This window comes from Lates calcarifer, linkage group LG16_LG22 (genome assembly GCF_001640805.2).
Source record: "Lates calcarifer isolate ASB-BC8 linkage group LG16_LG22, TLL_Latcal_v3, whole genome shotgun sequence".
Lineage (NCBI taxonomy): Eukaryota > Metazoa > Chordata > Actinopteri > Centropomidae > Lates > Lates calcarifer.
The window spans coordinates 7,209,693-7,237,327 of record NC_066848.1 but is presented as its reverse complement, the minus strand read 5'-3'; the positions used below and the strand labels follow the sequence as shown (position 1 = coordinate 7,237,327).

General features: G+C 40.3%; 3 protein-coding genes and 1 long non-coding RNA gene across 4 annotated transcripts; 2 read left to right on the top strand and 2 right to left on the bottom strand.

The window, feature by feature from the left end:
* Positions 1-475: 475 nt before the first annotated feature.
* Positions 476-11,812, bottom strand: LOC108891112 (uncharacterized). The gene is made up of 3 exons (XR_007814753.1): positions 11,729-11,812; positions 5,939-6,043; positions 476-1,002 (listed from the first exon to the last, which is right to left on the bottom strand). It is a non-coding gene; the product is annotated as an uncharacterized LOC108891112 (long non-coding RNA).
* msx3 (muscle segment homeobox 3) lies at positions 11,749-14,245 on the top strand. The gene is given in 3 exon segments (XM_018688244.2): positions 11,749-12,047; positions 12,049-12,256; positions 12,673-14,245. Coding segments are annotated over 3 exon segments (771 nt in total). The 5' UTR covers positions 11,749-11,891; the 3' UTR covers positions 13,080-14,245.
* A 394-nt stretch (positions 14,246-14,639) lies between these two features.
* znf511 (zinc finger protein 511) lies at positions 14,640-17,422 on the bottom strand. Its single transcript, XM_018688242.2, has 6 exons — positions 17,123-17,422; positions 16,926-16,999; positions 16,075-16,276; positions 15,805-15,929; positions 15,158-15,427; positions 14,640-14,839 (listed from the first exon to the last, which is right to left on the bottom strand). Exons 1-6 carry the CDS (start codon positions 17,255-17,257, stop codon positions 14,767-14,769), a joined length of 879 nt encoding a protein of 292 aa, XP_018543758.1. The 5' UTR covers positions 17,258-17,422; the 3' UTR covers positions 14,640-14,766.
* A 1,111-nt stretch (positions 17,423-18,533) lies between these two features.
* adam8a (ADAM metallopeptidase domain 8a) lies at positions 18,534-27,547 on the top strand. The gene is made up of 25 exons (XM_018688247.2): positions 18,534-18,663; positions 18,784-18,893; positions 19,002-19,075; positions 19,165-19,243; positions 20,177-20,253; positions 20,690-20,921; positions 21,349-21,426; positions 21,576-21,644; positions 22,351-22,520; positions 22,626-22,707; positions 22,805-22,947; positions 23,055-23,232; positions 23,332-23,421; positions 23,591-23,786; positions 23,878-23,959; positions 24,064-24,244; positions 24,330-24,416; positions 24,505-24,589; positions 24,968-25,079; positions 25,208-25,406; positions 25,724-25,771; positions 25,887-25,943; positions 26,067-26,117; positions 26,234-26,314; positions 26,629-27,547. The coding sequence occupies exons 1-25, from the start codon at positions 18,618-18,620 to the stop codon at positions 26,671-26,673; spliced, it is 2,652 nt and encodes an 883-aa protein (XP_018543763.1). The 5' UTR covers positions 18,534-18,617; the 3' UTR covers positions 26,674-27,547.
* The last annotated feature ends 88 nt before the right edge of the window (positions 27,548-27,635 follow it).

The window sequence follows — 27,635 nt, the reverse complement described above, 5'->3', positions numbered from 1 at the left end:
CTCTATCATAAGAAATAACAGGCCCAGCCCATGAGGCTATGTAAAGATTGATAATGAAAGACTGCTATTTGTATCTCATTGAATTTGATTTATGTGTCCTTTTTGTGCATCATCATACTTCAAATACCGGTGGTTTCTTTGTTACACAGTCAAAGGATAATTACAGACAAAGAATGTCAAACCCAGATGATTCAATTAAACTGATTACTTAATCTTTGGTCTTCATCATTTATCCACAACTAATTGAAGCACAGCCTCAAGACCTGCTCTCGTATAGGTTTGGCATCATAGCAATGCCGTTTCCAAACATAGAGGGATCAATTTGACAAGAAATCTCAACTTCTTCCAAAATAAAAGTATCTAATTAAGTTAATTAAGTTAATTTTCCAGCACCTTACAATAACTGGAATTCTAGGGTATAATCAAAGTTATGTGAAAGAAAACCACACATAATGTAAAGACAACTAAAGGGATTTAAAATGTAAATTGTTTTATTTTATAAAATGCCTCCTTCTATCAAGCAGTACTTTTTCATTTAATACCTACACACAGTGTGCATTTTCCTCTGTGTATAATTCAGATACATTTTTTGTTGTTTTTTATGGTCAGTAACTGTAGTGCATCACAACGACAAATTGTAATCAGATTTGTGGAATCCTGTTACACGTAATGCATCGTTCATCAGCCATTGCTATTACAACAACCTCCATTCATGCGACATTGCAAAGTTGCTCATTCCACATCATTCAATGCCACATAAACTATCCTCGGCACAGTCAGAGGATGTGAGTCAGACCTATGAATCGACTCCGCTGGCAGACTTTCATTTGACGATGATGACTGTCCCTAAGATGTCTATCTCTGTAGTTTGTAGACACGGTGCAGCCACTGTGCTCCCTGACCTCGCCTCCCAGACCCTGCTTTGTTCCCACGCTGTGCCCTGTGGAACGTCTGGCTCCAACCTTTTCAGACCATAATTACATACCTGCAGAACGCAGACAACTGTAGAGTAAAAGGAGACACAGCATGAAAGAAGAAGGGGTCACCATGAGTGATACGTGATGATTTGCTGCCACGTATATACTGCAGTATCTGAGTTATGTTAAAGGGAAACACTGTAAATAAGTCTTTTAAATTCACTGTCCGGTGGTGTTTTGCCAAACTAAACTGAAGCAACAGTAGATTCTCTCCTCTGTTCCTCCGAATCCAACTCAATGTATAAAACAAGCACCAGTATCTCTCCAGTGATAAGATTATTGCTGTTGGACATGTTTACATTGTGTGGATAAAAACCACTACAGATAGTATGCAGTGACAAAGTTCAGAAATAGAAAAGGAGAAGGAAAAGCAGATGCCAGACACAGAGACATACTGCAGTGATGTTTATACAGCTCTTCCTTGTGATGTAGATATCTCTCAATGTGAGAGTAAGATTGTGGAAGTTAAAGGCAAGCTTTGAGGATTAATAGGTACATTTTTATCCCTCATATTATTGAGTTATCAACAGAGCGTCACATATTTGTTGATAATCTGTAACTGCTGCATGTCATAGCGTGGTTTGACATTTCTCACTGAGCTCAGTTTGCCTCTTTTATTCAAATTTTATTTTACAGCAGATTTGGAAGGAGAGAATTTAGCTTTGTTTTTCTGAGCTTTGCTTCAAAGCTGAGCGGACATAGACATAATGTCTGAAAGTAAAATTTAATCTCTTTGGTCTCAGAGGGTCAGTGATCAAGTGAAAGGTGAATTATTGCAGTTTATGTGAGCAAAAGTTACAACTGTAAATTCTGTCCAATTATAAATAGCTCACTTCTTTTTTTTTAACATTAGTTAAAAGTCAGTTAAGCAGCTTGAAAAGCAGAAGATGCTGGGCTGGGAAGACTGTATGTACTGTATGTATTTCAACAACTATTCATACATGTTAGTAATGAGAGTTAAATATTATATAACAGTACTCTTTGCAAATTAAACTAATACAATAATGATGACCACTATGTCCTCTAAAATGAGCCAGCAAAAGATGAATCTCGCTAAAGAAGGTTACTATTACATTATTGGTTTACATAGCCCTATGAACTTATCCCTGAGGAAAGACGCTTGCCAGAATAGGATTTTACTAATGTCCCTAAATCATTCCCAGCTGGCCTGACTGCAGGAAATGCTTCTTTCTTCTCGAAACCTCAGAGCAAATAGTACATGAAGCGTGGTGCATTCGTGAGCATGTCGGTCCTCAGAATTTATGTTGAACTGTCTATCCTGGATTTCATAGCGTCTAATGTCCTCCAGGGCTGCGGTCACAGTGTGTCTCTGTCAGTCTGCTTGGCCCTCTGCGCTGCCATGAGAGCCCCTATTCACCACTTAACCTTTCAAAAGGTGGTCGACTAACTTCAGAAGGAAAAACGATTCCTGGCTTAGGAAGGTGTGAGGAACGCCAGATCAGTGAGCATTGATTCCATAACGATGGCAACAACTGCTGTAAGGTCAGCCACATAGTGACTGAGGGCCTGAGTGGGTATTTAAAGGGTCTAATAGACATTTGAGCAGGCTTTGGTCTCATGCTTGTGAAAGCAGTTTAGCAAAGAGGTAAACAGCCTGGGGCCAGCAATAACAGAGTGGAACTGATTAGAGGAGGAGAGGGAAGGAGGGAGAGTGAAAGAAAAGAGGAAAAATGAGACAGAGACTGATAGCATCTTCTTACCCAACTTAATTATATTAGACAGTTAAAGGCTCCATAATCTCTCAGACGACTGTGTGTTTAAATGCTCACATGAAATGTAAACAATAACAGAAGAATAAACTGTAGAAATATTTAGAGCAGGGACGGGTAAACTGGGCAAAATTAAAATGACAATCACCATTATTCATTCCCATAGGAATTTCGTTACAGGATTCACAGTCAGATGGTAAAAATGTAACCTTTCACAAATGCTATTAAGTCACTGAGGTTTTAGTATTTTACCAGAAAAAATTTGACAAGTTTCAAAAGAAATATACATATGTTTAAGTGGCTGTGATTTGGTCAAAATAGCATCTTCTAAGAAAAGCTGAGGAAAAGTCAAATTTTATATTTTACTTGTTCTCCAGCAGCAGGTAAATTTTTAAAGATATTTTTTATATCAAAACAGCCTCTTTACTGCATGAAATCATAAAAGTCTGTCTGGAGTGAAAACTTCATTTGAATTCAATATTTCACAGCTAGAGCTCAGTAGTCTAAAGAAGTGTCAGCTTCTAACATTGTTTTTGCCCCACGCAAACATTTGCAATGAAGATACAATTCACTGCTGGATAACAGGTACGTTTTGTGTAGGAAGCGGTATGAGACTAATGTATGAACTTCTACGGTCCCAAACTGATTAAACAACCATAAGAAGCCATAATTTATTAGCAGAGTAATTTACTCTATAACAATAAAATTAGTCAGACAATAAATCTTGACAGTGAATAATCCCATAATAGTCATAATTTTAAGGCAGAGATTCTGAGATCCAGGTTGCTCTGTTTTGACAGGATGTGGACAAGCTGCAATTAAGAACAAAGAGACAGGATAACCCTCTTTTCCTTTCCTTCATCACTACTCTCTATCCCCACACTTTTAAACTCTCTCTCCATCTCTCATCCCCTCCCTTGCCCTATCTCTCTGTTGCCAACTCTTCATGTGTCAGTGAAAGCTGTTGCTAATAAAAGTTAAAAAGCAAACTATGAAAAGGAGGTGAGAGGGAGCAGAGGGAGGTGCATTCTTTCCTCCCTGCATGGGAAGAGTTTTGCTGCGGCTAAAGGGAGTTCCAGTGGACGGGGAGGGGGGATGGAAAGAGGGGAGGTGTGGATAGGAGCTGAGTGTCACCCCTGTCGCCCCAGGACATGGAGAAAACATTTTGTTTCGTCAGGTTTCAAAGGCACAGCAATTACACCAGAGAAGCAGAATGACAAGACATCCCTGCACGACAGTGGCAGAGCTAAAAAAAAAAAAACACTGAGGGTAAAAGAGCCACGCCTTCGAAAACTTAACAGGGGGAAATCATCGTCTCCTCTCTTCTCTCATCACCTCTCCTCGACATGGCTATAAGCAACACTAAAGCAGCACCCCAATAGCTCATCTCCATCTTCTCTGTGTCCAGAGAAGGCGGCCATTGTGTGCCCGTTCCTCTCTCCCCAAGTCAGTTTCCTATTGAGGCTCTGAAAGGGCCTTTGAGGGGCCCTGTTTTGGCTGTGCAGCTCACCTGCAGAGGGGAAACTATGGGTCTATTCTAAAGCCCAGCAGCTGCCAGGGCAGAGAGGCTGGCACCCAGTGGGAGAGAGAATAGCGTCCGCAGAGCCTTTCAATATGAAGCCACTTAGTAACAGAAGGCATGTGCCAAGCCTGCAAAGCCAGAATGAGGAGTCACCCTTTGGAGTTCACTAAATATCAGAGAAGAGTTAGACCCATCTCCTCATCGCTCCCTTTCTTCCCTATCCAGTACGTCGCATCTTCGTCTGTCTGTTCTTTGTCTGGCCTCACTGTTTATGGAGTAATAATCCACAGGTAGCAGGACACAAAGAAATAATAGACTGCTAAATATAAAGAGCCTGAGGTCAGTAGGAAAGAGGTAAGTAAGGTAAAAGTTTAAAAAAAAACACACATACACACAGATCAACAGGTGGGACAGTGAAGAACAAGAATCACATTGGCAACAAAAATGCTGCCAAATAGTTTCCTTGCCCCTGTTTAAGAGTAACCGTCAAACTCCTTGTCGTGCGACAGATCGCGCCACGATACCGCTGTGAGGATCTCAGTGTCTGCAGGCCTGTGAAGAAGCCTTTACCACACAAAGCCCCTTTTCTGTCAGCAGGCTAGCTCCCACACTGGCGCTAATTTACGATGCCCTCACAGCAATTTCCACAGTCAGAGAAGTTCAATTGTGTTTTCCAGCTCATTAAGCATCAGCACAACAAAGCTTTCATCTTCTCCTTCATCTACTTCATCCCCCTCTTCTCTCCCTCCACCCATCTTCCTCACTTTATCCTGCTGTCCACTAATCTGCCTCTTTTGAGCATCCAGTCTAAAAAGATAAAGTAGACTGGATAAAATGGGCTAACTATTTTTTACCCTCTCTCTACAGTTAAATTATGTTTCTGTCTACGTTTGGTGTTTTGGTTTGTTTAAAGCGCAGCCCCAAGTCTGAAGGTCCCCCTCATGCAGACGTAGGGAGAATTTAATGGTTGTTTATTCAGGGGCCTCTGCTGTGCCCTCCCATCTCTTTCAGAGCTTCATGAGACGACGTGGAATCTATTGTAATCTCAGAAGAATCAACTCAGCATATTTGTTCAGGTTGTCACTGTGCTGAGATCACAGGCACACACTCACATTCTCACACAACCACAGATTACTGCCCTAAATATCTTTTAATTAAACAATACTTTTCAATGCAGAATTTGCAATCACATATGAGATGAACAAGACAGGTGAAGTATGGTTTTGGCTTAAAGTTACAGAGATAGGCGTGTGACCAGAACATCACACTGACTCGAAACTTCTGATGGCCTGAAAAATATGCATGAGGGGAACTGAATGCAGTGGATTATTCCCACCATCAAGAGCTAATGCGAAAATGCCCTTGAGCAAGGCATGTAACCCCAATTTGTTCCAGTTTCGGCTCCTCTGTGGCAAACATTATCAGAGCTTTGAGTAGATTATGACACCATAATTTACTGATGTTATTGACTTGCCTAGCCTAACAGCTTTTGAAGTCAATGTGAGTCACAAGCTGTGAGGAAATATGTATCAGAAATATGGACACATCCCCTCTGAAACTGAGCAACACTGCTGTAGATTGGTCAAATCAAGTCACTCTCAACAATAAATCATTTTCTGAAATCATTTGCCATTGCGATTGAGTATTTATTCCTTAAAGGTGCTTGAAGTTTTTGCTGGCAAAATTAGCATTAACAACTGTTAACTTACCAATAGCTTCAGCCATTGTTGCATTTACGAGATGACGGTAGAGTATTCCCTCTGGCCAGCTCTTCTTCTTCATCCTCTCATGTTGGACTGAGGGCAGACGGGACACTGCAGGAAAAAAAATATCAAACATTAAAAGATGGCACTTTAGCTGTGGTTTGACCTCACTTTGCAATTCACTGAAGGCAAGCGGGAAACTGATGCTGTGACACAGACATTTGTGAGATTTAAGTCACTGTAAGTCTATAGACTCTGGGAGCTGAGGCAGATAAGAAACAGAACCAGTGAGAAGAACTTACAGTATTGTATGTAAGACTTTTTTTATCAGTATATAGTTGAGCTTCTCTATATTTTAAGACTCAGACACTGCATGGGGAGAGCTGTACCTCTGAGTGTTTTTCTCTGAGTGTGTGTGTCAGGTTTCCTTTCCTTCCATTAGCCCTGTGATGTCTTCTGCTCCTCCTCTGTCGTCACCTTCATACTAACGATGCCTACATCTGCTATCATGACCAGACAATAAAGAGCCTATGATAATTTGACATCCTGTGTCTCTGTTAGTGGGTCATTCTCTAACATCATCATCATCGTCATTATCATCACTGAGTGCAGGCTATCATCTGAGTTCCTCCCTCTGCTGTCAGCGCAGTCACTGAGCTCACCCTAACCCCTGGCTTGCTCCAGGTCCAGAAAGGGTGTCCGGTTCCCTTTGTCCCCCTCCGTTCCTCCCAAACCCCAACAATAGAGCAACAATATCTCTGTGTTCACCTGTTAGCACCTGGCACTGCGGATAAGACTCACCGCCAAGTCCCCGACAGCCAAGCACTCTGCTCATCTCTGTCAGACGCCATGTGGAAGGCGCCCTTCCTGTCACCAAACCCTATATCCTACATACAAAATACACACAGGCATAATAACCCACTCGCTGCTTGCCTGTCAACGCTTTCCCCTGGCAGCCGAGTCATGCTAACATATAGAGGATAAATGAAAAGCACTTAACCAATCAACAATCCATCAGGTAATTACAAAGCTTTCAAGCATCATCTGCCACTTGAGTCCACAGTATGTCCTCCTCAAGAAGGAAATTAGTGAGATACCATCCTCACCTAACATGCGAGTCAATGGCTATAGCACACCTGTATCTCGACTTTTAATTGCTTGAATTCTGGGATCACAGGACTCACTACTTCTGTCATTATTTGCTAATCCCTTTTGCTGAGAGTGTTGGACCTTTCCTCACATTTTTCTTTTATCAATTTATGTTAAAGCTATGAACTAAATAGAGCAAACAGAGACAGAGAATTGTGTTGTCAATGTTAGAATTATATTTATTTCCTGAGATGTATTAACATAAGAAAAACCTATACAGAAATGAGCAGTAACCTGTTGGCTTGAGTCCTCACGGAGGCCATGTTGTGCTGTTGCTTCAAGAGGAAGCATGCCTCAAAAGAGGCCATTTTATAGGGAGTATGAGTAGGTGGGTTCTCAGATTTGATTGGATAATAGGCTGGGTGACATGACAACTAATTAAGGTAAATGCTGAATCATATGCAAACTTGTTAACTTTTCCTAGAGCTCTGACCTGATAGGCCAGATTGACCTGGAAGGGCGGGCTCTCATGCTATATATATTTGAGTGGGCTGGAAGAAACTAGTTAAAAGAGCAGCATCAGAGCAGATTTGAATTACTTTCACACCACCTGACCAAACACTATGTTAAGTTACAACGCCAGAAAAGTGTGAGGCTAGGAGGTTTCAGATGCTGTTCAACCATCCGACAAGCACTTCGATTGAAGCATACTGATGCCTTAAAACCTCCTGTAATGTTTTTCTCTGTGACACCTGCAGCACCGGTGACCTTTTTCACAGTTTAGGTCGACAGGTTTGACCTGACCTTGCGTGGGTGCAGAGAGAGGTGGCAGCTCACCTAACACAATATGCTGACGGTGGGAAAGATGAAACAACTAATCAAGGCTAACATGTTGTTGCAGTTCCCTTCAAGCTCAGATCAGCATAAGGAGAAGCATTACTGGAAGACCTCAGGCCTTCCACATCCTCTTTGGCATGGTTGACACGACCAGGCCTGAGTGAAACTGAGCTGGAGCCAAGTGAGCTATTATTTCACTAATTAATGTAACGCTCATATCAGTGCAGTTTACTGTGTGGGTGCTGTAAGCATAGTGCTATGTAACTGGTGCTTCATGAGTAGGTTTAACAAAAAAAAAATAAAAAAAATAGTCCTGAAAATCAATGATGCCAGTTTATCTCACGGAGGCTGTTAAGGTAGAATTAGCTTTAGCTTTGCTCGTTTTGAAGTCCTCACCGTGTCCCCTTGATTCTGCCATGTGACATTCATCATGTGATAGCATGAAATGTCAGTCAATATTCCTCAGTGATAGTGTAATGATGCTAAACTAGATGAAGTTGTCGAGCTGTAAATTTAGAGCTGAGAACATAAGTCACATGTCCTTAACTCAGTTAAATCCCAGTTGATTTACTTGGATTGTGTATAAAATGAGGATGAGCCAAAGTAGCTTTGATTCTTTCCAAAACATAATATGTCATTAAAATGTCAGGATATGTTTTATTTCAGATATTAAAGAGGGAGTGAACTCCGGAATATTTACAATTGAGGCTTGAGTTGTGACTGGACACTGATGATATTTACATTTAAGTAGGAGGCATTTCAAAATGAAAGCACACCAGCAAAACTGACTGCTGGCTGCATGAAATGGACCAAATTATAAATATGATCCTCCTGCAAAGGTCAATCACCACTTCATTGTGTCTGTAAAGATAAAGATAATTTATATAGAGTTTGATTTATTATAAATTTTAGCATGGAAAGGAAAGTTTGTGATCTCACGTCCATCGAGATTTTGACATACCAATGTTGGCAGGTCCACTCAGACACAGGATAATGTTCTGTTATGCTTCACCAGGCAGGCCTCCCGTCTCTTTTAAAGACGATACACTTTGACCGCAAAGTTCCCCGCTGTGTGTTTCATAAATGTTTATCCCACATGACTCCAACCCCCTCCACAAAGTTTGCTTAGGAGAGCTGGAAGCCCTGCCAACTCTCATGAAAGAAGAATGATTTAAAAAATGAAATATATAAAGCTTGCTTCAACATGTTTGTTTGAAGGGAAACCTCTTTTGGAAACCACAATTACTTCCTTAAACAATTCTCCACTTTGGCAAGTCAGCAAGGATCAGAGAGGTGTGTGTAAATCTGTGTGCCCTAAATTTGTGTTTAGCTGCATACAAAAGGCGGAGGACAGATTGACAGTCAGGCAGATAGACAGACTGACTGCTGGTAGTCTGGTTTGACAGTAGTTGCCGGTAGTCAATAGCTCTTGACATCAACTGATGTTGATGGTCGTGGACTGATTGATGGCAGCTGAAGCTTCTCAGTTGAAGCTTTGAGGGAAACTAAACTAACAGAGAATGAATACTTTTCCAGAACTTGGTTACTAATTACAACTGCCTCTCTTACTTTGTAATATTTTTGTTTGTTTGTTTGTTTGTTTGGCGTGGCTCCACAACTGACATGAGTGCAGTGATGTTCTGTTGTTCTCTTCACCACATTTCAAACATCTCCACAAGTACGGAGTCCATTGCCATTCAGTTTTGTACAGATAATTCTAGTACACAAAGGATGAATCCTAAAGAATTAAATGACTCACTAACTTTTCCTCTAGCGCCATCAGCAGGTTGACATTTTGGTTGAAATGTGAAATGTCTTGTCCAGTATTGGATGGACTGTCCTGAAGTTTGGCCCAAATGTTGAATCTTAATGACTTGGTGACTTTTCAGCTAGTGCCACCAACAGGTTAAAGTTATCACAAATGCAGTATCTCAACATGTACAGGATGGATTGGCATAAAATTCTATACAAAGAGAAAACATTATTTATTCCCAAATAATGAATCCCATTGACCTAATTTTTCATCTTGTGTGATCCTCAGGTCAAAATGTAATATTTTCCTATACTTTGATTTATGACTAAATATTTCTAACTAACTTTTAATTCACATCAACCTAAGCTGTACATTTTCACTATTTTCTATATGAAAATGTATTGAAAAATAATACATGGATAGACATGCCAGAGACACTTTGTTATACAAAAGCTGTAGTACAGCTACTGCACTATAGATAGATTTTCATTTCGCAAACCAAAATGCTGTACTCATTGTTGACTTGTCTGGCATGTGCATGCTACTCAGAGAGAGGCAGGAAATATCATTTACTCATTCATTATAAAACAATGGAAGAGAAACAAAACATTACAGACAGCCCTACATCCCTTTTCAAACAGGAGGAGAGTGAGAGTGGTAATATTCACAGTAAGTAGAGGAGAATGTAATGTTGTTGGGCACTAAATTACAGTCATTGAAAGCTTGTATGGTTACCCAGCAATCTATCACTGTCACACAAAGAAGGAGAGGGGGAGAGAGAGCAGACAGGCGCCAGGCGCAGCAGGATCAAAGCAGAAATGTACCTTGGGGAGAGAACAGTTAACTTAATTTAACCAATTGTCCTACAGACAGACAGTGTGCTGCTGCAAGCTAAGCAATAGTTCCCATAAGGGAGAAAAACTCTCCCATATTGGGTTTCACTGACAATGATTTGACTTGATATAAAGAGCTGCAAAACAAGGCCAATTTGGGCGGGCCTCTTCAATGGGCTTCTGCGACATTAGTTGGGGTTTTACTGTCTCTCAAAGGGATTGCGCACAATGAACATAATAGGTTGAAATATGGCCAAGACATAGCCATAGATAATTTGATTACAGGCCACAAGATGGAAATTTACAGTGATAATAACTCTTAGGAGTATAAAAAGTAGTGTAAGCCTGGATTGTCTTGCTGCTTTAATAAAACACAGTGATAAACTACTGTCAGCATATTCACATATTGATGCACAACTTTGCAGACAAAGCCCTACAACAAGCACCAGAATTTTTGCAAGCATTTCAGACTTTTGCAAACGTAATTTTCTCTGACACCTTTCTCTTTTTGTGTCCATTTTTGTTAAACCACATGAAACTTAATTCATTTTTAGGGCCACCTGGGAGCAGCAGAACAAGCTGTAAACACAACAATGACATATAATCACCTTATAAAGGTATAATGTGATAAACATGCTGGCCAACAGTTGCCTGTGTATACAGAAGACACATCAAAACCGTAAGGATGCGCCCGTAAAACCAAAACATTGTGCTGAAAGACACTAAAATCCTCAACAGCTCTGAAGAAAACTGCAGCATTGGATGATACTTCTTCACTACAAGCAGCACCTTACATGTTACAATTAGTCATTTGATTCCCTGTTGATATAAAAATACTAATCAGTGCAGCTTTAAAGTTAATAAGGTATTTAAGCAAAAACGTATAAGAAGCTTACAGTAAGATATGGTCCTCATTTGCCTGCATTACAGCTAAAATTTAATTTATTTAAACTGTAGAAAATTAAAATATTATTATCAATATTAAATAATCTATCAAATGTGTCAGGCAATATTCAGACGTAGCAAAGAAGTTTGTCACTGAAATCAAAATATCTGTATGTAGTGACAGGTGTTATTCCAATGTTTGAGTGCGCATAAATTAATCCTAATTCCTCTACTTTGCGAACCCTAATCGGAGGTTTACATCTGTCAAGAACCACGGCGCAAGAAATGGACCACTACACTGACATGACAAGCCTGACCAATCAGAATCTGCTTTGGTCGAGTCACGTGAAAAAGTCGACAAGACCGATAGGCGGACGGCAAGATGAGAGACGAACTTACGGCACTTCACTGAAGGAGAGGCAAGTCCGTCCGTCAAATCTGAAGTTTACCACGCAGCCGTGCGGCATCGGATGAACCTCGGCGGTGTCACAGATTTCCTCAAGGCGAGAACGCGAAAAAAACATAAAACAGCAACGAGGAGAGCCGCAGGAAAGTTGGTTGTATGGCACCTCAGTCGTGCGTAATGAATCCTGCGCAGGGATCACCGCCCTCGACTGCTCCAGGGGAGACATCACCAGCTGAGGACCGAGCCGCTGGTGGCATGGGAACTGACAAGCTGGACCTATCACCTGTCAGAAGATGTAAGACCAAAAAGTTTAGATCTGCCTTTCAGTGTGGAGTCCCTCATATCAGACAGGCCACCGGGCAGTAACCTCCACTCCCCGGATCCCGGCTCAGGCTGCGTCCGGGCAGAGGAGACCGAGTGCGCGTCACCGGGGGGACTTTACCGGTCCAAACCAGAGGCGTTGGACTCGAGTGACAAGGAATCGAGCCCCTGGTTTCAGGCTCCTTACGCATCCCCTCCAAGTGAGTGCAGGAGAGCGCCTTCTTTCTTTCTTTCTTTCTTTCTTACTTAATACTGACAAACAGGCTATTTCTCAACTTTCCAACAATTTAATCTAATCTGAAAATCCTTTAAAACCTTGAAGTAAGTAAATATGGAAAATATTTCATACCAGGGGTTTTCCAGTTGAAAACAATAACAAGGAAATTCCATGTAGGCTAGAAAACCATCGGTCCTTATTGAGTTGAGCTCTCCAGAAACCTAGAGATGATGGAGATGGAATTTAAAACTCTGAGATGTGGAAGGCTGCAGGAAAAACTGTTCCTATATTCTGTGTTGGTGACCTATTTCACCTATTTGACTCTAATAACTAGTAGATATAGGCATCATATATTTTCTGTCCCAGTGTTGTGATGTGACTCTCTAAATGTACTTCCAGGACTTCCCAGCCCGACAACTTGCAATCTACGGAAACACAAGAACAACAGGAAACCCAGAACTCCCTTCACGACCTCTCAGCTTCTTTCTCTGGAGAGGAAGTTCCGTCAGAAACAGTACCTCTCCATCGCGGAGAGAGCGGAGTTCTCCAACTCCCTCAGCCTCACAGAGACCCAGGTCAAGATCTGGTTTCAGAACCGCAGAGCCAAGGCCAAGAGACTGCAAGAGGCCGAGCTGGAGAAGCTCAAGCTGGCCGCGAAGCCGCTACTGCCGGCCTTCGCCTTTCCCTTCCCCCTGAGCGCACCTATGGCCGCACCGTCCCTCTACGCGGCCCTGAACGGACCGCGGCCAGCCTTACCTGTCCCGGGACTATTCAGTGGACCATATGGGATGTACTACTTGTCTTAACCCTCACTAACTTTGAACTGCATCGTTGGGAAAGAAAGCTGCCTTTGAAAAACGCCTTCATACAGCAAATAACAAACAATACAAAAATGTCCATCTCATGAGTCAAGCTGTCTGAAATCTCATATTAAATATTGTGTAAAATATTTTTGGTTATAATGAAAAATCTAATGGCGTGAGAAGAATATTTTCCACACAAAATATAAGCAGAACGAACTGGCCTCGTTTTAAAAGAGTCGGTTCAACCAAATAACACGTGGGACAGACAAGTATTTTCACTCAATTGTCGAATTTCATTAAATTTCTATCGACTATTTAAGATTTACTTTGCAGTAACTTATTTGTGAACCTGGCCATTTTTGCAGTGTAATCAGTAAACTCCTTTCTCTAAATGACGGACTCTCACGGAGCTCATTTCTCGGATTAGATTTTTCAAATTTCAGATCATTTGCGAGCTTTTCTGGTTTAATATCCGTAAATACTTCTGTAATTTTAATGTGGCGAGAGAAGATGTGATTATATAAAGGCCTGTAGCTTTGGGTTTAAAGCAATAACTCGATGACTCACTAAAGTGACCATGTGAATGTTTTATTTCCATTTCAGAGGCCTTTCAAATTTTCTCACCTCAAAAGGACACGGTTTTAAAATGTGTGTTATAGAAAACAGCGAAGAGCAACAACATTTAAATATCCACATCCAGTCTGAAAACCCACTTTCTGTATATTCTGAGGAAGCTAAATAGACTCTTTGATAACATGGCTGCAGTCAGACTTATTTTTATAAGCTGAAGATGGAAGGAAAAAGTTACCAAGCGAGTCTGACATGAGTATTATTCCTAAAATTCTGATCAGAATCATCATTCAAGAAAAAGACACACTTCAATTAGCACAATTGTGTATCCATATTTTTATATATTATTATATTATATACATAGAATTACATATTAACTCTAAAATAAATCTACTTTATTACTGTCCTTTTATTATTATTTTTTTTAACATTACCTCAAAAGGAGAACGTTTTTGCACAGATGTTCAAAGAGCTCTTAAAAGTCCAAGAATTCATCAACTATTTTTGCAAACACTCCAAAATGCTAAACAAGAGTGTATTTTATATTTGATGGGTGAAAAGGTGTTTTGTACAAATATTAAAATCTCTTGTGTAAATTCTGTCATTTCTCTAATTTTTCTCTGAACTAAAAGCTTCTTTTTCAGTTGTAATTTAAGCACTACCTGCATAATTCTTTTATACAACACATGCATTTTGATTTAAGCCAGACATTTCACCAGTGCACCACAGGTCAACAGCATTGCACATGGTGTGTGTTCTTTTGGAAACTGATGTATAAAATAAAGTTTCTTATAAGAACAGATGACATTCCTGCATTAAGTGAAACACTCAGTCCAGTTGGTCCCACCTGCTGAGAGGCTCAATGTGTCAACAAGGAAGAGAAGCAATGTGAAAGTCTTGTACCAAAAAAAAAAAAAAAAAAAAAAAAAAACCCCAAACAAACAAACAAAAAAAAAAGACATAACAACCAAAGGTCTTCTTACTCATTTAAACAAACGCTTATGCAAGTCACTTTTTTATATAAAAGCCATTTTATTTTAAGTTCAAGACACGTGACAGTAAATATATTCAGTTACAAGACATTTTAAAAAGGAAAAACAGAAGGTGCAATACTGGTGTCTCATTTCCTCCTTCCTCGTCGTCCTCTGAAGCCTCGGATGGAGCCATGACCGAAGCACACGGTCGAAGGGACCCTGAGAGAAAAGAACACAGCTGTTGTCTTGTATTCCATATTGATTATCCATTAAATAAGAAAAACTGCAGTAAATATTATGAAGTTATCATGTCACATATATTTTAATCATATAATACTAAGCATATATGATAGAAATAAGCCATTCTACAATTTGTTTAACCCAGACATAACTGCACAAGGTTTTACCTTACAAATATTGCTATCTAATGGCTAAAACCTAGCCCCTATATCACAGAGTTAATCTTAATACATCTTGAAAATGGCTGACTTAGTTTCTTTTAGTGTTGGGGTTTCCAGCAGACTTGTTCAGACTAACCTGTAGGAGTAGCGTGGCTTTAGTGTCTCTGTGCTGGAGCACTCATTGCCGTGAACTGCAGCAGAAAGACCGGCGTGCTCCTCAGTAGCAGCAGGCTTTGCCATGCAAGCAGCTTCTTCCTCAGATACATGTGTCTCCATGGATTCCCCTTGCTCAGGTTGGTCAGACAACACACCACACATAACCTCACACACACCCTCAGACTCACACACATCATCTACTACCTCCATGTTTGTGTCTTTCTGCTGCAGTCTCTTGGTCTCTCTGATTCTGTAAACAAAGATATGATATTAAATATACATATACAGGGGTATTTAATGCAAATACATGTAACAACTCATTTAAGTCATTTTCCCTCTTTGTTGGGTCAGACAAAATGATACAAAAATATACATTTAAAACAATTTGTACTGTAGCTGAGTTTTTTTTTTTTTAAGTTACACATTGGTTTGAATAAAGTAGCAAATAGAATCTTAGAAATATCAGAAATATGTGTGAAATATGTCAAAAAGATTAAATTCACAGACATGAATCCAGTTTACTATTACAAACATGGGCTCCTCTAGGCTTAAACGCTGCCTTAAGTAACATTTCTACTGACATTTTGCTGCCATCTAGTGGAAATAAATTGGGAAGTGCAGTCTTACCCTTTGTCCTTTTTGGTTTTGTCGAATCTGAAGTCTGGAGGATACTTGTGAATTCTTATTAGGTGGTCCTTCCTGTGTTTACTTGTCCTGAACTTCTGCCCACAGCCCTCCACCAAACACTGGTACTGAACAATGTGGAGGAAGTGTCAGAGAAAACTTACCTCTTTGAAGCCTTTGTATTTGTCTTCAAAGAATGTTCAAAATATTTCACTTTTTGTGCAGCTTTTTCTCAAAGCGATAACATATCTTCTTTTTTTCCCTTTTGCTTACCATGTCTTGCCTCTGGGCGAGGATAGTGAAGAGAGAGTCGTGCCACTCCTGAATGTGAATGTCCAAGAGCCGGGCACTTGGCAGGGAGCGACGGCAGGAGCAGCAAACATGCCTGTGCAGGGAGTTGTAGTGGTGTTCATACTCCTCCAATGCACTGAAGACTGCACTGCAGCCAGAGATGTGACAGGCAAACTCTGATACACTGAGAAGAGATAAGAGGTGGAGGAAGGTGACCAACAGCTCAACCAACAGTGATATTACAATGAGCTACAGTTTCTTATCTCTAGAAAAAACACAGATGTTGTGATGCCACAACCACACGTGTCTAGATCAATATTAGGAAACAAACTGACTATCCAACAGATTATTTAGACTGACAATTTTCCACTATTATAGGGTCATATTCATAGAAGAATTTAATGCAAAAAACATAGATACATCTGGTCAACAAACAGCAGCTCCAATAAACCAAAGTATAATTTAATCAACTGTGTTTTGAGGGGGTGATTCTCATATTTTCAGCTCTAGAAAACCTTCTTTTTACAAAACTAATAATACGTTTATTCAGTAAAACAGTACCAAACATCTGACACAAGGTGTGACATACTGTATTGGCAGAGTCAAATATAAAGTTCAGAAAATTCCCTCACTTGACAGCTGTATTGTGTATTTGTGTTTTAACCGCATATTTAGTTTAATGTTAAATAACAAAGTATTCATACTTGAGGGGCTAGATCCATCTAAGCTATTTTAGCTTTTAAAGTTACTTAAAACGATAAATCCATTGTCAAAATACGCCACAGGCTAGTCGCTTCAGCTCTAATATAAATGCAATGGCAGTTTTTTCGTACCTGAGTGTCGGTTTGTCGTCTACCTCCGAGGTATAGAGGTCTTGCAGATACATGTGTCTGTGGATGTCCCCATCCTGTAAACAGCGTCCAAATGCAGTACGTTACGGTGGACGGTTTACATGGATGTAATAATATACCCGTGGTGGGTTAGCACACCGTTAACGGTCGGTCGGTTCTATTCGTTGTTGCTACGTTACCTCGAACAGCTCATGGTCCCTGTGCAGGTGGACACACTGCGGGGTGAAGCTGAACGGGAGCTCACCGTGCCTCGGCTCCTGCTCCTCCGTGTTTCCAGACGATTTCATATACTCTTCACTGAAACCACAATACATTCATGACTGAAACTCTATCCTCTATCCAAAAAAAAAAAAAAAAACAAGCTACCGCGACAGCAGTATCTTCTGTTTTGGTTGTAGTTGTCGCAGAATGACGACGTCTTTTATTCGTTTTTTTTTTTTTTTTTTTTTTTTTTTTTTTTTTTTCGTTTGGCGGTTGTCAAATGATGCATTCACGTGAACCCAGCAAAATGGGGAGAAGAAGAAACACCCGTTACTCCGACTTGGGGGTATTCCCGCATTATTCCAAGAGCGCTGTGTGGTCACACCACATAAACATACCAACAACTTGTGATACCCCTGTAGTTCTTTTCTCCAAGTTGTTGTGAGAGGTTCAAGATATCTCCGATTACCTGACGTTCAAAGGTTTTCCCACTCTCACGATGTGACATGTACACGGCTAAATACAAAATGGTGTGTTGGCGCCACCAACTGGCTGCAGCCAACATGGAGAAACTTATATCCATACAGCCACAAAAAGTTTTACTGATGTCTGCTGTGTAACCTTTTGAGCCAGAGGTACACTTATAGTGCATAATAACTAAAGTAGATACACTGATATGTAAGGGTTAATGGTGTTCATATATTTCAACCAGTCATGTTTACAATATGTTTTGCTCATGCGTTATAAAATAAATGAAAACACTGGACGAGAGGAAGAGCAGCTCATTTTTGCTTTGATTTTAAAATGTACAATTCAACATAAAATATCTCCGATTTTACACGAAAAATAAAAATATAAATGCTCTGACAGCTCCACCATTTGAACAGTAGATGGCGACAAAGGTCACTTAGAGGCTAGGTCATGTGTGATGGACATTTTGTTAATAAATAAGGAGTTTCCCCTAATTTATCGCTATTTATCTCCCAGAAAAAAGATATATCTACATGCAGCTGCTCGGTAACCTAAGTGTTAACCTAGTTTACACTTCTTGTGGGAATGTCTTTGAGACCCATGAGTGGTAAATGGGTGAAATAGATTAGAACTTCTTGGTAATCAGAGAAAAACGAGTCTAAGTTGTGTTTCAAATAGGCGTAACCTCATATGAACTTCTGTTACTAGTCATTGTATTTCTCATGAAAGTGCATCATCAACTTTTACAGATTATCAGAGTGTTATCTCCGGAAAACACGACCGTAACTTGGCTCACTCAGTCAACACCTCTTAAAATGCATGTTGCTCTTAAAATGCATTTTTCTAAGAGACAACGTTTAACTTTTGGCAGTGACTCATGTGGTTTCTTGGCCTTGGATTTTTCAGGATATTACACAGCATAGAGGGGCGGAGAGCTGAGGAGTCTCGGTTATTACTCAGACTACACAGCACGCAATGACAGAACGCGTCCGGTAGAGCAACATGCGATATACTGGATATTTTCTATGGGTTTTTTTCTCCTTATGGGGTATGTCTTTTCTTTTCTTTTCTTTTCTTTTCTTTTCTTTTCTTTTCTTTTCTCTTCTTTTCTCTTGTCTTGTCTTCTCTTCTTTTCTTTTCTTTTCTCATTAAATCTCTCTACTTACAGGAATAATTGCGGGCGATGTATGGACTCTACCTCATGTCATGAAGTACCAAACTGTGATACCTCAGAGGCTGAAGGATTCATCTCTCATTAACGATGCTGCTACACATAAGGTAACACACGCTCTACTGTACAGAATTATCAGTTACCTATTATATTTATTTTCTTGAAGTATGCATCAAAGTCTCCTTTACTGTGTGTGTGTGTGTGTGTGTGTGTAGACATACCCTGATGTACTCCAGTACTCTTTAAGGATTGCAGGGCAAAACTACACATTGCACCTGGAAAGGAACAAGTAAGATTTTTTTTAGCAAGTCTACACATCCTGCACCTTCTTTCGTGATCTGTCAATATTATTGACTTTTTTTTATTTGTTCTTTTCAGAGATCTTATCGGGAAAAACTTTTCTGTGACACACTATTCTGATCAGGGCAACCAAGTCACAACTACTCCAGATCTTGGGGTACGTAGCTTTGCATTCTCTCTCTACAGTTTCACTAACATTAACATCTCTCTGTACTCATGATCAGCCCACATAACAGATGTTTGTATCATAACAGATGTTTGTATCATTCAATTTTTATTGGAAACTTTTTTTGAGTGTGTGTGTGTGTATATATAGTATACTGCTATATATATATATATATATATATATATATATATATATATATATATATATATATATATATATATATATAGCCTGATGATCAGACTGAATTGCCATTTAATTTCACTTCATACATTCTGTTTGAATCACTGTATAGCAATGTGGGCAATTCAGAGGTCTGAAACCACACTAGCATGTAGTACCAAAGAATTTATCTTACCACACAGAACATTCAGGTTTCAGCGGATTAAGCACAGGATATCCTATGTCATCTGCAAACCCATGCATTTTCAGTGGCATCTGCCTTCCTGTGCTGAGTAGTTTTCTTAAATCCTTCTCAGTCTTTAAAAAGTGCCAGCTCTGAACTGTCAAATATCTTTTAAACTGGGTTTGTAAAATGCAGCTCTTCAACATGAATAACAAAACACACAGAGGTAATTTAATTCATGTTTCACAATTAACACCATGAATCCCAGTCATCATCTTCACTGTCAGAAATCATGTCACCGACATTTTCTTTTCCTTATATTTCAAAATATCAGATACCATGATAAACCTTCAAGCTTCTTGTAATTTCTCAACTACAAAGTTCCTGATTATAAGAGGTGACACCATTCACTGCAACTCTCGAGTATTACGTGGAAGAGGAATTTACATATATGGTCAATTTCCTCTTAACATGACACACATACAGTTAAATGTAACCACATATGCCCAATTAAGGGAAACCAAACTGTGAGTGTGAAATCTCTCCTTTGATCTTCTTATAAATGATGGATGTCTGTTCAGGTTCACTGCTACTACCATGGACACATTGTGGGAGTGGAGGACTCGTCTGCCAGTGTGGGACTGTGCTCTGGGATAAAGTGAGTAATATTGTGGATGTAAATTTATTTCATCCTGTATCTCAAAGGTTACAAAGGTACAGAAGGTTATTGTTTCTCTAAATAGAGTCCAAAATTGAATTAAACCCATGATTATTTGGGACTGTGACTCCTGCTGTGACTCATGACCAGCTTGTCCAATCCAAAGAGACGATCAGTCCCTCAGCATCCATTTCCTCAATCACGCAGACCATTAAGACTCCATGTGGTGCTGAAAACCTGTAACCTAATCACACAGACTTCTCTAATTAAAGCTGCCTCCTGTTTGCTGCAAAAGACATGTTAGTGTCTAAAGTATGGGAAACAAAGGCAGTCTTATGATTTGTTAGACTAAGATCATTTTGAGAATCAGATATGCTGAAGAAAAAGATGAGGCCTTTGCTTACTTCCACTCTAAAGTTCCCATTTTGCTCCGCAGGGGGTTTGTACTTCTCCAGGACCAAATGTACCTTATTGAACCTCTTGGCGGTGCCAAGGCGGGACAGCAGGACAACAGACAGAGCTCTGAAGCTCACAGTGACGAGGGTCTTCACGCTGTTTACAATTACAAACACCTGAGGAGGAAGAGAAGCTCCTGTTCCCATGGAAACACGACCACTTTCTATGATCATGGAGCTCGTCCGTCTGGACTGTTCCAGCTCAGCAGTCTGGTAAAGACACACAGCGTGGACACATACACATATACACCAGGGTTTGAAGCCTACAGCTGATATTTTTAGACTGAGACTGCTGATATCCAGTATTTTGTGTTGCATTCTTACATTTGTAAGAATTTCTTGTTTTGCAAAGAAACTAGTGGTAGTAGATTGAAAACTCCAAAGTTGTTGTTCAATTCACATAAGCATTCACTGGACTAAAACAAATTATGATAAAACAAAGGTATTGAAAACAAGGGTACATAACAGAAAAAGATATGACTCAAGAAAACGAGGGAGAAATGGAGAGAGATTTTAACTTGGAGCTGTTATTTGACAAGTAGCAGTTAGCTTCAAAATGCAAACATCCCTTTGCACATCTCTAATAGACACACATACACGTTTAATATTGTTAATATCTTTCACCTTTTGTGTTATTCAGAAAAGCAGAGCCCAAACCAAAGACCATACAGTAAAACCCAGGACAGTGGAGCTGGTTCTGGTGGCCGACAACTCTGAGGTTTGTTTCCCTCTTTTTCTGAGTCTGTTATTGCAGATATACAGTGATCTATCAATGATAGTTATCAGTAATACACTTTTATGCATATGTTTTATATCTGAGATGCTGTTGAATTTGTTACTAATTTTTAAAAAAACATTTCTTTTTAGTATAAGAAGTTTGATAGTAAGAAGAGAATAGAGACCAGGATGCTTGAAATAGCAAACCATGTGGACAAGGTATGTTTGGTTCTCTGTCCATCAGTTAAAATGATTCAGCACTGTTATATTTTTCCAGGGCAAAATAAATAAATAAATAAATCCTCTGTTCTTGGGAGAAAATTGTAGAAAATTGACTGTAAAATAAGGCTGCTCTAAACTTCAACTTCAAACTTTAATTTTGTGCAATTTAATGTAATTTCTCTCCTGAACTTAATAGGGCATTCCACCTATTTTTATCAGTAGTCTAGAAATGTAGTCTATTTTCACTGGCTACAGATAAGCTTTAAATTTTTCTCACAACACAGCCAGCCACGTGTCCGGCACTTCATCAGACCTCACTTTCACTGTGGATTAGATGCAAAAAACTGTCCTGATACTATTTGTTCTTTACTGACTGGAATTTAACCAATAAAAGGAATGAAAAGTTCCCTTACTGTGAAAATCTAACTTTAACTGTGAATTTTCACACCTAAGCTGAAAATTTTCACACAGATCACACAATCCTCTTTGCATACTCTGAAAGAGTAAGGCCAGCATGAATGACGGCACTAGACCCTACAGTGACAGCATCATAGATGAGAGCATTGGCTGTGTGATTTGTAGCATTTCCCGTCTGATTGCTTCACATTCAAAATTATTGATATCAAATATTAATCTGATAATTCACTTCAGTTTTGGGGAATTTTCACTTTCCTCTTTGTGATAACATCCTGCTCTGTTTTAGCTGTATCGCCCCGTGGGTGTTCGTGTGATGCTGGTCGGTCTGGATATCTGGTCTTACAGAGATCAGATAGAGGTCAGCACCAACCCTGAGCTCACCCTTGGCCGCTTCCTTGAGTGGCGTCGGCGGAGCTTGTTGCCAAGGACCAAACACGACAATGCACAGTTCATCACGTAAGACGCATCTGTCTTCAACTTCCCACTAATAAAAAAAACAACTCTGTAATCTGCTGACTTGTTAGAGCTGGTGTCTAAAATGTTTTACCTCTTCTCGTTCAGTGGTGTGGATTTTGATGGCTCCACTGTCGGCTTAGCAAACACTAATGCAATGTGCACCTCTAACTCTGGAGCTGTCAACGAGGTAATGTATAATTTCTGTGTAAAAATATAGAAATTAGAAGGAAATGAAAGGAAATTGTGTTAATTTCAGTTTTACACTGCTCCACTTTTGTCTACAGGACCATAACACCAATCCAGTGGGAGTGGCGTCTACTATTGCACATGAGATGGGTCACAACCTGGGTTTGTCTCATGATACTGAAAACTGTGTCTGTGGCTCCTCAATATCCAAAAAAGGCTGCATCATGGCTGAGAGTGTTGGGTAAGCTCAGTTTCTCACACAAACACCTGCAAATCTACTCTTCTTAGACCCAAAGCAAAGCTAATATTCACCTTCTCCTTTCTTGTTCTTGCTATCTCTTCTTCCAGCATTGTGTATCCGCAGCTGTTCAGCAGTTGCAGTCAGCAACAGCTCAGCAGGTTCTTGGAGGAGGTGAACCCTGCCTGTCTGCTGGATATTCCCTCCACTGATCGCATCTATGGAGGACCAATGTGTGGAAACGGTTTCCTGGAGCCAGGAGAAGAGTGTGACTGTGGCACTGCGGAGGTTTGTGCATGCTGTACTCGCACAGAGTCAATCGCACAAATAAAACATACAAAGGAGACTGAATCATAATGTTCTGCACCCCCTCCGTCTGCATCATAGGAATGCAAGAATTCCTGCTGCAATGCCACTACCTGCAAACTTAGCGCAGGAGCCCAGTGTGCAGAGGGAGAGTGCTGCCACAACTGCCAAGTAAGTCATACTCACTATGTCCTCTCTGGATGAGTGAAGTCACACTGATACTAAATGTGTTACCATATAGCTAGACACTGTCTGACTGTGCTGTCTGGCTGGTTCTGTGCGAGTTGCATGTATTTCAGTAGTTGGTACATCACCATCTGTGTTCCTCTCCGCTCTACAGCTGAAACCAACAGGCAGTGTCTGCCGACCAAAGACAGGAGACTGCGACCTGGCAGAATACTGCACTGGCTTCTCTGCCTCTTGTCCGACTGACGCCTACACCCAAAATGGCCTGCCCTGCAACCGTGGGAGAGGATACTGCTTCAACGGACAGTGTCCTTCACGGCAGGAACACTGCAAAAGACTCTGGGGACCAGGTAAAACACCAATGAATTTCAGTTTGGTTTAGATCTGCTCTGATTCTCATACGTCCGGACTCTTACACCTGTTTGTCGTAATTCTGTTCAGATGCTGAAGTAGCTGTAGATGCGTGTTTCTACCTGCATGGAAACTGCAGAAAAACACGATTTAACCAGAGATGCTCGAGCAGGTATGTAATCAAAAGCCAAAACAGGACTACTACAGGCATATTAACAGTGTGGTATTGTTGTGGTATGGTTTTTGGGATTATTGGTTTGTGTTTTCTGGTTATAGAGATGAATCGTGTGGGACGCTTTTCTGCTCCGGAGGCTGGGAGTTCCCAGTGACATCCAGGAAATCCTTTTACAAAGTAGGAAATGGAGAAATATGCAACGAGGCAACCTTAAACCCAGAAGATAACTACCCTGCAGATCTGGCCATGATTCCTACTGGCACCAAGTGCGGTAACAACATGGTAAGAAAACTGACTGTTTCTGTTGACACAGTGAACAAATGGACTACAGATCTGGGGCCTCACAATGTTTTTTTGTGTCTTTCAGGTCTGCTACAACCAACAGTGTCAAGACATCAAAAGCATAAAAGCTTACGGAACAAATGACTGCTCTGCTAAATGCAACAACCGCGGGGTAAAGATATATATTCATATCTTCACAACACTGTGGAGCACTGTAGAGCCACGGCAGCATAACTAACTGTGAATGTGATCTCTGACAGGTTTGTAACCACGAGCGCAAGTGTCACTGCGACCCTGGCTGGGCCCCGCCGTTCTGTGACTTGCGGCATTCAGAGGTGCCCGAAGGTATTGTACATGTTATTCTTTTCTACCTTCACATGTACATGAAAGCACTGATAGCCAGCGTCCGTTTATCTGCCTCTTTATATGCCTGACCTTTTAATGACCATGCGTTACACATGACTGTGTCTGTTCCTCTAATGTTCTGTTTTTCACCAAGATTTAACGCTCGGAATAGATTTCTCATGAACTCTCAAACAATTGTGCTCTGTTCTGATGAACACAAACAGACACTGATTTAATGGAATTCCCCCGTTAGTCTGTACAAATGCAGTAATGATGTTACAGTGAATTTTGTTTCCTGAGCAGGTGACTGTTACATGCTCATCCTTGAGCAATAAAATAATATTGTCATAATCAGTGTGTGGGTTTGTGTGTCTACAGAGTCAAGTCTGGTGGTGTATATTGTGTCACTGGTGGTTGGTTTACTTCTGCTGTTGGTCCTGGTTATTGGGAGTTTGATGTGTTGCATGAGGAAAAGGCGACCTACAAAAAGGTAAAGAAGAAAGAAAGAAGTTATTCCTTTCCTTCAGGCTTTGTTAGATCACTACTATATGTGAAGCTATAGGGACAACTTTTTATCTTGTCCATATTTAATTTTAGCCTCTGTGTATTTCTTCAAAGATGCCTCCAGTCTACCTCAGGACAATCAAACCCGTTGTTTCGGTCAAGCAGCACACGAGGCAGCCCTCGTCTTGGGACCACACACATCAGCCAGCCTACGTTTGTGGAGTCTTCGGCCACTCAAGCCTGCAAACCTCTGTTCTCTACCACTGCCAGACCACATACTGGAGCACCAAGGCCAAGCAGAGCAGCTCCAGAGGTGAGGTTCCCTTTTGATCCAACAGCTTCAGCACCAGAGAGTAATAACACACTGACACTCACACTTTGTGTGTGTTAGTGTTTTGTCTTTTAGTCTGCATTAAACATGATATTTGTAGCAGCTGTAGATGGAATCTGAATCTGTGTCATTGTGGTGATTAGCTTTGGGTAGCCACAGAAAGTGTCCCAGAGCCACGTGCTGATGGCTAATGAGCTCCATAAACAGATCCTTATTGTAATTAAAGTGCAAAACCAGGCAGAAAAAAATGAACTAATTTAGCTTTAGCTTTTACTCATCTCTCTTTTTGTCCTTTACAGCCACCCAAGAAAGTGCCTGCTGTACCTCAACCATCAAAGATTCAACAGGTAATCTGGTCTAATGTTTTGTCTTTATTTAAATGAAGAATTATTTATATGTAGAATTGCAGTCTTATTGTTCAGGAATCTACTGTATTTTAACCTGTAATCTTTTTCTCTTTAGGTTGTAAGGCCGTTCATGCAGCCACCAACTGTTTTAAGCAAGCCAGTCTATACTGAGGTAAACTTGCACACAGACTTTGGCAGTATTTCTTATTTTCTTTTAAAGGACACTAATTGTTTGCTTTTTTTAATTGATGTATTAATTGTTGTTTAAGTCATTTTTGTTGTCTTTTTTAATCAGGCTAAACCACTACCTCCATCTAGACCTCTGCCACCACTTGGAGCAAAATCTGTAAGTGACATTAAAAAGTCACTTTACCCAGAGTTTTCATATATTTTCACTCATACATTTAACTGTTCTTGTCATTGCCACTTACTTACTGGAAATGTGAACATCTGCTGTCTAAGGTCACAAAGCCAAAGCCTCCGATGCCTCCAGTGAAGCCAAAGCCCTCTGCAGTCCGGTCTCCACTGCCACATACTCAGCTGGTAAGTATTCAGACTGTAGCCACAGTCAGCCAGACTTTCCTAAATCCTTGGCATTCAAACACTCTTAATGTTATTTAAGGCATTCACGTTTATAAAGAGTCTGTGGTTTTGGGCATTGCCCCAGCAGAGCAGTTTAATGAACAAGTTGTGGCTCACTGTTGCTGAGTTAGTAGGCACATAAACTTTTCCTGACCACCACTGAATATCTAAAAGACAGACACTGTGAAAGGATCTACACATAAGATGGAGTCTGGAGAAAGCAAAATTGCAGATGTGCTAAGAGAAGCTCATCCAAAGTCTGTTTGTTTTTCTAGGTTGCAGGGAGAGCCGCCCTGATGCCCCCCAGCAGGCCCAGATGACAGAGGGAATAATGCAGTATGGTGTAAACACTGAGATCCTCTGACAGAGGACAAAGCTTTTGTCCCACCTAGCAGGACCTAGAAGATCCTCTCAGGAGACGCTCGTCTGTTTGTGGAAGTGGAAAAAAGATCCACTGGAAGATCAGCAATGTTAAGTGACAGAGCTTTTCTGTCAATTACAGTCTCTCTGAGGATTACCGCTGTCTGTGTCTTGCTTATGTAGGCCTTCGGTATGTTGATGAAAACCTGAAGCCATGATTGACGAACTCAGCTTCTGTGCTTTGTAAATGACAAATGGCTGTGCTGCCATGATGATTTTTTAAAAATCTTTTAAGGGAAATGTCACTCTGCCTTGATCCTGGGATATGTGAACACTTTGTGAGGCAATGGTTATAATTTAATTTAAACGTTTTACTGTTACTTGTCCCTCACACGGTTTTGGTACTGACTTTCTAAGAAATAATGTTGTTAAGGGATTTTAAAATGTGGCACAACATAGGCACTTTACATTTTTTAAATTAAGGAAGTACCACAAAAGTTATGACTTTTTCTTGGACTTTTTGTACTAACCCAGGTATGCTTGAGTGTTTGAGACCAAATTACTACACAGTTGTTTTGTTTGGTGTGTTGACTTGATTGTAATTCTTCAAGGGATTTTATATTGCATATTCTATGCAGCAGACATGATCAATCTCCTTTACTCATAATGCCAATAACTCGTCTTTCCATAGATTGAAGATTCTGCCTTGGCTTTTGTTTTTTTCATTTTTTCCTGCAAACTTTGAATTGAACATTTGTTTGAATGTTTATATTTATGGAAATCTTCTTTTTGTCTGTAAAATGGAGCTGACAATAAAAACGAATTGCTACAGTCTGTCAGTGTTTGGGTCGTTTTTCTCTTTCTTTTTTGTCAAGTCTTCATATTCTTTGTTGCCATGGTACATCAGCGGTCGCCTAGCAAC

Coding starts and splice junctions, on each gene's coding strand:
- adam8a (XM_018688247.2), top strand. CDS start 18,618: ATGCGATATACTGGATATTTTCTATGGGTTTTTTTCTCCTTATGGG. Junction 19,244..20,176: donor CAACTACTCCAGATCTTGGG/GTACGTAGCTTT, acceptor ATGTCTGTTCAG/GTTCACTGCTACTACCATGG. Junction 21,645..22,350: donor TAGCAAACCATGTGGACAAG/GTATGTTTGGTT, acceptor GCTCTGTTTTAG/CTGTATCGCCCCGTGGGTGT.
- znf511 (XM_018688242.2), bottom strand. CDS start 17,257: ATGTATTGTGGTTTCAGTGAAGAGTATATGAAATCGTCTGGAAACACG. Junction 16,277..16,925: donor GACGACAAACCGACACTCAG/GTACGAAAAAAC, acceptor ATCTCTTCTCAG/TGTATCAGAGTTTGCCTGTC. Junction 14,840..15,157: donor AAGCCACGCTACTCCTACAG/GTTAGTCTGAAC, acceptor CTTTTCTCTCAG/GGTCCCTTCGACCGTGTGCT.